Genomic DNA, 9,585 nt, shown 5'->3' on the forward strand with positions numbered 1-9,585 from the left:
AAAATACAATTACAAAGCTATAGCAATCAAAACAATATTGATATAAAAACAGACACATATCAGTGGAACACAGAGGGCCAAGAAATACACTCATGCATATGTTGTCAATTAATTTATGACAAAGGAGCCGAGACTTACAGTGGGAAAGGACATTATTTTCAATAAAATGGTGTTGGAAAAACTGGATAATCACATGCAAGAGAATGAGACTGTGTCACTGTCTTAAACCATACACAGAATTTAATACCAAATAGATTAAGGACTTAAAGGCTTGAAACCATAAAACTCCTAGAAGAAAACATAGTTGGTAAGCTCCTTGACATCAGTTTTGGTAGTGATTTTTTTTCTTAATCTGACCAAAACTAAAAGCAACGAAAGCAAAAATTAAAAAGTGGAATTGTATCAAACTAAAAAGATTCTGCACAGCAAACCATCAACAAAATTAAAAGGCAGCCTACTAAATGGGAGGAAGTTTCCTAATCCTATATTTAATAAGGGAGTAATACCCCAAATATATAATAAACTCATGCCTCAGTAGCCAGAAGAAAAAAATCCAATTAAAAAATAGGCAGAAGGGCGCCTGGGTGGCTCAGTGGGTTAATCCTCTGCCTTCGGCTCAGGTCATGATCTCAGGGTCCTGGGATCGAGTCCCACATCGGGCTCTCTGCTCGGCAGGGAGCTTGCTTCCCTTCCTCTCTCTGCCTGCCTCTCTGCCTACTTGTGATCTCTGTCAAATAAACAAATAAAATCTTAAAAAAAAAAAAGGCAGAAGATCTGAAAAGACATTTTACAAAGAAGACATAAGATGGCCAACAGGCACACAAAAAGATATTAAATGTTACTAATCATCAGGGAAAAACAAATCAAAGCCATAGTGAGATAGCACCTAACACCTGTCAGATTGGCTATTATCAAAAAGACAAGAAGTGCTGGGAAAGCTGTAGAGAAAAGGGAAGCCTTGTGCACTGTTGCTGGAAATGTAAATTGGTACAGTTAACATGGAAAACAGTGTGGAGGTTCCTCAAAAACTTAAAATTGTATGACCCAGTAATTTCATTTCTGAGTACTGATCCAAGGAAAACAAAAACACTAACTCAGAATCAGCCATACACCCCTGTATTCATTGTGGGATTATTTAAATAGCCAAGATTTGGAAACAGCCTCAGTGTCCAGTGGATGAAGAGAATATATGTACACACAATGGAATATTATGACGTAAAAACAATGAAATCTTGCCATTTGTGACAACATAGATGGACCTTGAGGGCGTAATGCTAAGTGAAATAAGCCAGAGAATGACAAATACCATATGCTTTCACTGGGTGTGAAATCTAAAACAAAACAAAACAAGTTCATAGATCTGGAGAACAGATTAGTGGTTGCCTGGGGTTGGGGAGTGGGCAAAATGGGTAAAGGGTGTCAAAAAGAGGGATGTAATGTACAGCATGGTGACTGTAGTTAATAATACTCTATTGCATTTTGGGAAGTTGCTAAGAGGGTAAGTCTTAAACATGCTCATCACAGACACAGATTTTTTTGTTATTACTCAAGGTGATAATTGTCGACTATACCTACTGTGATGAGTTGGCAATGTGTACCAATATCAAATCATGTTGTATATCTGAAACTAATGTTACATATTAATTATACCTCAATAAAAAATACTCAGCATAGCCTTGGAAGTCCAACTGACAGCATTCTGGCAAGAAAAATAAAAAGCATCCAAATTAGAAAGGAAAAAGTCAAACTCAGTAGTTGTAGATGATGTAATACTATACACAGAAACACTTCAGAGGTACTGCAGCTTCAGTACCAGACCACTGCAATAGATACTGCAATAAAGCAAGTCAAGTAAACCTTTTGGTCTCACAGTGCGTTTAAGGGTTGTGTTTCTGCTGTAGAGTATTAAGTGTTCAGTAGCTTTATGCCTAAAATTACAAAGTAATTCGAGTGCCTTGATTTTGATGCTAACTGATCATGGTGGTGATTGCTGAAGTTTGGGGCAGCTCTGGCAATTTTTAAAAATAAGACAATGAAGTGTGTTGTATCAACAGACTTTTTCATGAATAATTCACTATAGCATGCAGTGCTGTTGGACAGTTTTTTGTTTTTTGTTTTGTTCAATAGGCCCCACATTCAATGTGGAGTCCAGTGCAGGGCTTGAACTCATGACCCCAAAATCAAGACCTGAGCTGAGATTAAGAATCAGATGTTTGACTGACTGAGCCACCCAGGCACCCCTGTTTGATAGCGTTTTTTATTTTTTAAGATTTTATTTGATAGAGATCACAAGTAGACAGAAAGGCAGGCAGAGAGAGAGAGGAGGAAGCAGGCTGTCTGCAGAGCAGACAGCCTGATGTGGGGCTCAATCCCAGGACACTGGGATCTTGACCCGAGCCGAAGGCAGAGGCTTTAACCCACTGAGCCACCCAGGCACCCCTGATAGCATTTTTAACCACAGTAGAACATCTTTCAAAATTGGAGTCAATCCTCTCAAACCCTGCTTTATTAACTAAGTTTAGGTAATATTCTGAATCCTTTGTTGTCCTTTGAACAGTCTTACCAGCATCTTGACCAGAGTAGTTTTCATTTCAAGAAGCCATTTTCTTGGTTCTTGGCTTATTCATAAGAACCAACTCTTCATCTGTTCAGGTTTTATCATGAGATTGCAGCAGTTCATTCACATTTTCAGGCTTCACTTCTAATTCTAGTTCTCTATTTTCCCCCATATCTGCAGTTACTCTTCCACTAAAGTCTTGAACCCCGCAAAGTCATCCATGAGGCCTGGAGCAACTTCCAAATTCTTCCCGTTAATGCTGGTATTTTGATCTCTTCCTGTGAACCGCAAATGTTCTTAATGGCAGCTTGAATGGTGACTCCTTTCCAGGTTTTCAGTATACTTTGCCCAGATCCATTAGAGGACTCACAGTCTTTGGCAGCTATAGCTTTGCGAGCTTTTTTTTTTTTTTTTTTTAAAGATTTATTTTTTGGGGCACCTGGGTGGCTCAGTTGTTAAGCATCTGCCTTTGGCTCAGGTCATGATCCCACGATCCTGGGATGGAGCCCTGTATTGGGTTCCCTGCTCTGTGGGGAGCCTGCTTCTCCCTCTTCCACTCCCCCTGATTGTGTTACCTCTCTCACTGTGTCTGTCAGATAAAATCTTTAAAATATATATATATATATATATATTCATTTTAGAGAGAGTGAACATGCGTACCTGAGAGAGGGTGAGTGGGGGGAGCAACAGGAAGAGATTGGGCAGACTCCCTGTGGAGTGCAGACCCTGATATGGGGCCTGATCTCAGGACCCATGAGACCATGACCTGAACAGACATCAAGAGTTGGATGCTTAAATGACTGAGCCACATGAGATGTATTTCTTAAATAATAAGACTTGAAATTCAAAATTACTCCTTGATCTGTGTATGGGCTGCAGGATAGATTTTGTTTTAGCATGCATAACAACATTAATCTCATGTACATCTCCAACAAAATTCTTGGGTAAGCAAGTACACGGTCAGGAAGCAGTAATATTTGGAATCTTCTGAGCAGTAGGTCTCCACAGTGGACTTAAATATTCAGTGAACTGTGTTATAGACAAATGTGCTGTCCTCTAGGCTTTATCATTCCATTTACAGAACATAGGTAGAGTAGATTTAGCATAAATCTTAAGGACCCTAGGATATTCGGAATGGTAAGCAAGCATTGGCTTCAACCTAAAGTCACAAACTGCATCAGCACCCAATAAAAGAGGGTCAGTCTGTCCTTTGAAACTTTGAAGCCAGGCACTGATTTCTCCTCTCCAGCTATGAGAGTCCTAGATGGCATCTTTCCATAGAAGGCTGTTTAATATACACTGAAAATCTGGTGTAGCCACTTCTGTTAACTATCTGATCTAGATTTTCTGGATACATATATGGGGGAGGGAGCGTGCTTTGGAGAGGGGCAAGAGGAGAGGGAAAGAGAAACTGTAACAGACTCCTCACTGACTGCAGAACCTGATGCAGGGCTTGATCTCAGGATCTGAGATCATGACCTGAGCCAAAACCAAGAGTCAGACATTCAGCCAACTGTGCCACCCAGGCACCCCTACTTTACACTATTATGTTAGAGATTTCTTTCCCTAAATCTCATAAGCCAGCCTCTGGTAGCTTCCAGCTTTTCTTCTGCAACTTCCTCACCTCTTTCAGACTTCCTAGAATTGAAGAGAGTTGGGGACTCCCTCTGATTAGGCTTTGGGTTAAGAGAGTGTTGTGCCTGATTTGCTCTTCTGCCCAGACCACTGAAACTTTCTCCATATCAGCAATAAGGTTGTGTTGCTTATCTTTCATGTGTTCAGTAGAGTAGCACTTCTAATTTCCTTCAAGAACTTTTTCTTCGCATTCACAGCTTTGCTGTTTGCTGCAAGAGGACTAGTTTTCAGCCCATCTTGGCTTTCAGTATGCCTTTCTCACTAAGGCACTTCTAGCTTTTGATTCAAAGTGAGAGGCATGTGACTATTCCTTTCACTTGAATACTTCAAGCATTGTATGATTATTAAGTGGCCTAATTTCAATATTGCTGTGTCTCAGGGAGTAGGGAGGGACAAGAAGAGGGAGAGAGATGGCTGGTGGTGGTGCAGATAGAACACATACATTAATTAAGGTCACCATCTTATGTGGGCACACTTTGTTGTGCCCCAAAACAGATTACTGTAACAAATATAACAATAATGAAGAAATTTTGAAATACTGTGAAAAGTACCAGTATGTGATAGAGGTACAAAGTAAGCAAAGGCTTTTGGAAAAATGGGGCCAAGAGACTTGCTGAATACAAGGTTGCCACAAACCTTCTCTCTGTCAAAAATGTAGTATCTGCAAAGCACAGTGAAGTGCAGTAAAATAAGGTATGTCTCTACAGAAAACATGAGTCCACCAAAAAACTTAGAATAAATGAATTCAGTGGAGTTCTCAGGCTACAAAATTAACATCAGTTGTTTCAATGCACAAATAAGCTATCACAGAGAGAAGAAACCCCATTTACAATTGCATCCAAAGGAATAAAATACTTAGGAATAAATTTAACCAAGGAAGTAAAAAACCTGTACTTTGAAAACTGTTAAGCTCTTGATGAAAAGTTGAAGATGAAGTAAATACATAGAAAAATATTGTGTGTTCACAGATTGAAAGAATTATGAAATGTCCGTACTACCCAAAGCTGTCTACAGATTCAGTGCAAGTTCCATTAAAGTAACAATGACTTTTTTTTAACAGAAGTAATACAAAGAATCCTAGAATTTGTATAGAACCACAAAAGACCTCAATTAATCAAAGCAGTCTTGAGGAAGAGGAATGAAGCTGGAAATATCGTGCTCCCCGATTTCAAACTGTAATTACAAGAAACTATAGTAATTGAAGTGATTTACTGTTGGCGGGGAAACAGACACATAGATCAATGGAATGGAATGGAGAGACCACAAGAGAAACACTGTCATATGGTCAATCTGTGACCAAGGAAATAAGATGTACAATGGGGAAAAGACAGTCAATCTTTAATAAATGGTGTTGGGGAAACTGGACAGCTACATACAGGAGAATTAAACTGGACCACTTCTTAAATCTTATGCAAAAATAAATTCAAAATGTATTCAAGCGTGAATGTGAGACCTGAAGTTGTAAACTCCTGGAAGAAAATAAAGGTAGCAAGCTCTTTTATATTGGTTTTAACAATATTTTTTTGGATCAGTCTCCAAAAGCAAGGGCAACAAAAACTGAAATACTGAGATTATATCCAACTAAAAAGTTTTTGCAAAGGAAACCATCAGTTAAAGGAAAAGGCACACATTGAAAGGGGAAGGAATTTGCAAATAATACATCAAATAAGGATAAAAAGATAATATCCAGAATATATAAAGAAGTTACACATTTCCTTTAAAGAAAAAAAAAAAAAAAAACCAACCCTGGTATAAAATGACCTGAATAGACATATTTCCAAAGGAGACATGCAGCTGGTCAACAGGTACGTGAGAAGACTCAACATGACTGATCATCAGAGAACAAGGTGTGAAGAAGAGGAAACCCTAGTTCACCAGCGTTGGGTAGGAAAGTAAATCGGTACAGCCACTGTGGAAAACAGTATTGGTCTCTCAAAAAAATTAAAAATAACACTGTCCTACAATCAGCAGTTCCAGTTCTGGGTATTTTATTAGAAGAAAACAAAACCACTAATTTGAAGAGGCTATGCACCCATATGTTCATTGCAGGATTATTTACAATAGCCAAAATATTGAAGCAGCCCAAGTGTCCATTAATAGACGGAGAAAGATGTGGTAAAGGTTATACAAATGTATGTTACTCAGACATTTTTTTTTAAAAATGAAATTTTGTCATTTTTGACAACAGTGATGAACCTAGAGGGTATTATGCCAAGTAAAATAAGTCAAAGACTAATAGCTTAGGGTTTCACTTACACTAGAATCTAGAAAAAACCAACCAAATAAACCAGAAACCAACTCAGGAAACAAAAGTGTTATTAGTTGGGCGAACAGTTGGGGAGTGGGTGAAACAGGTGAAGGGGATTAAGAATACAAACACTTCTGGTTATAAAATAAGCAAGCCCTGGGGATGTAATATACAGCACAGGGAATATAGTCATGGTAATAACTTTGTGTCATGACTGATAGTAATGATTTAGAGGTCAGTTCTAATGTATAAAAATATCAAATCATTATGACATATACTGAGTAATAGGATATTGTAAGTCAGTTATACTTCAGTTAAAAAATAGAGTAAATTAGTTAAAACATATGTGATAGAGTAAAGGAAGTAAAATCAAGATTAAGGATTAGGGTTTCTAGTATATAGTCTGAGCACTTGAGGAGGTTGTCACAGACTCATTTTGGTGTGGTCCAGTTAGAGGTGCGAGGAATTTTCCAACACTTTAACAGTGATTCTGAGATGTGTAGTAGTATCCTTGTCCTTTATTGTAAGGCCGATTTTTATTGGTTTTTGGTAATGAACCTTTCTTGGCAACATAAGAGGTTTACTAGTTTTTGATACTGTTAACAATATAAATGGGCTAAAATTCAACACTGAAGAGGAGCGGGTTTGCATCTACCTCTGCCATGGGATCTCTGGCATATCTAAGGAGTCCCTTCAACTGCTTTTAATCACTTGCTGTCCAGGAGGGACATGGAGAGCACTATGGCACATTTTTTATTTAAAGCTGGTTAGATTCCTTTTCAGCAAACTGATTTGATTGGTTTCTTGGTTTTTTGTTTTGTTTTTTTGGGGGGTTTCGTTCATTCTTTTTTTGTATCATGTTTAACAGTGACTTTTGTGTTTTTGTGCAGGGGATAATCTTGGCCAACAGTACAACAGTCCACAAGAAGTTATTGGCAAACGAGGTTCTGATATCATCATTGTAGGCCGGGGCATAACATCAGCATCCAATCGTCTGGAAGCAACTGAGTTGTACCGAAAAGCTGCTTGGGAAGCTTATTTGAGTCGACTTGGTATTTGAGTGTCTCGGATGCATTGTTGTGAAGACCTTGAAGCTACATGGTCTCCTGAGATGCACTGGCTTGAAATAACAAGCAACACTTAATGGGTTGGATTCTTTCATGGGTTCTGTGTTGGAATGACTTCTGGATATCTCACAGTGATGAATAATCACTGCGTTGTTACTGTAACAAACTCAATTTAAAAAAAAAGCTTGAACATGAGACTGATGCTGGTTAGGCAATCACAGTTCGGTGTGTGTTTGGGTCTTTCATACTTGAGCATTTCCGTCCATCTGTATATCAGACTATTTTTTTTTTTTTTAAGATTTTATTTATTTGACAGAGAGGGATCACAAGTAGGCAGAGAAGCAGGCAGAGAGAGAGAGGAGGAAGCAGGCTCCCCGCTGAGCAGAGAGCCCGATGCGGGACTCAGTCCCAGGACCCTGAGATCATGACCTGAGCTGAAGGCAGCGGCTTAACCCACTGAGCCACCCAGGCACCCCTGTATATCAGACTTTTTTGATTAATTGCTGTGACACAAAAATTTTAAGATCTCAGAAGGCTCAAACCAGGACAGTATTTCACATGTCCTCTATTCTGTATCTTATGTGATACTCGAGTAATATTTAAATATTAGTTATTTTCCTTTCCTACGTAAAAGTGATAGTCCAGGTATCCAGAGGGAGGAAAGGGGGAAGATAATGGTAAGCTATTACCCTGAAGCCAATATCTGGTTTTCATTTCACCCAAGGATGAGGTGTCCTGACTCATTTCCTCACTGAGGCAGCAGCTGTGGACCTGTGCTTCACCCGTCATGGCTTCCTCTTGCCTGAATTGGATGACAAGTAGACAGGCTCTTTCCTTTACTTAAAAAGGAAGCAGTTGTCAAGACATCTAAGGTTCCATTGAAAGTTTGCCCAAGATCCTGCGTAATTATCCGTGCTGTGGAGGAAAGGGCAGTCAGCCTTCACTAGAAATGAAGAGAAAGCCCAGTCACAGAATTGACATTGTTATCACCAGGTCTGGGTTCCTGCTAGGTGGGGGGCAGGGATATCCACCTTCACAGGCCCGACCTTCATGTACGTGCCCTAACCAGCCGAGCAGCCCTCCTCCCCTGGTCCCCAACACATGATTTCTCCCACCAGTTCTTCTGAGATTCTGGATGATCCCTCTTCTCCAATACTGATTGAGATTTCCCTCGGTTCTATATATTTCTTTGGTCTTCAGGCAGCATCTGGAGGGAAGGGAATGAAGGGTATGAGCTCAGGTAAGCATTTTGAAATGGCTGCCTCCTGCATGTTCAGTCTTGTCTGAGCAGGGCTGGATTGGCAGTTGTAGTTGGAGGCTCTCAATCACTGCAGCCTGTGGTAACAAAGACCTAGAGTCTCGGTCCCAGTTCAGTCTTAGTCATGTTATGAGAGTCATCCTGGGGAAAAGCCCATGGGGACTCTCTGAAGTGTCTGAAAAAAGGCACTGGAGGGTGAAGGTGGCAGCCTGAAGTCTCCTTTAATGTTATTTCCTATCAGCTCCCATTTATTCATTTCTACTGAACAAAAAAATGGCTGGTGGGTTCATTCAGGTAAAGCCTGGAAGCATGACCACAGGCTCTGCCAGATATCTGAAGAGGGCAGGTGCCGGCTATTGTCTCTATTATGGAAGGTAGGGTGATGGAACAACAGTGAGGAGGCTCAGGACTTGGAAGAAGTGGGGTGTGTGTGTGTGTGTGTGTGTGTGTACACCAGAAGGTCAGTTGGATTTTCCTTGCTTGTTAGAAACAGGTTTCTGAGAGACTGTCCTAGTTACTGTAATGCCAGCCCTTAGAAGTCTATAGGCCTCCTACCAGCCACAGGTTTGCTGCTATAGGAAGGTCTGACCCACCGCTCAAGGTGTACAGGGTCAAGGGTAGACCAAAAAAAAAATGCCTGAGGAAATCAGCAACCAGGGAAGGAAAGCAAAGAAAAGCTCCCTTAACAGGTGTGAGCTCCAAGAGAGCAGGGACTGACTCTTTAGTTCATTGGAGTATTTTCTGTACCTGGAATGGGGCCCAGCAAAATGTCTGAGTCTTCGTGAGCACAAGGCTTCTGGTGCAAACGAGTTGCCACAGG

General features: G+C 40.2%; 1 protein-coding gene across 1 annotated transcript in view; it reads left to right on the plus strand.

Moving 5' to 3' along the window:
• The window catches only part of UMPS (uridine monophosphate synthetase), a 31,048-nt gene extending 23,321 nt beyond the window's left edge, over window positions 1-7,727 (plus strand). Inside the window, exon 6 of the mRNA XM_059162926.1 lies at window positions 7,331-7,727. Coding sequence (XP_059018909.1) covers window positions 7,331-7,500 — 170 coding nt within the window. The 3' untranslated portion in view covers window positions 7,501-7,727. The remainder of the gene's footprint in view (window positions 1-7,330) is intronic.
• Window positions 7,728-9,585: the final 1,858 nt, after the last annotated feature.

Source organism: Mustela lutreola, chromosome 2 (genome assembly GCF_030435805.1).
Source record: "Mustela lutreola isolate mMusLut2 chromosome 2, mMusLut2.pri, whole genome shotgun sequence".
Lineage (NCBI taxonomy): Eukaryota > Metazoa > Chordata > Mammalia > Carnivora > Mustelidae > Mustela > Mustela lutreola.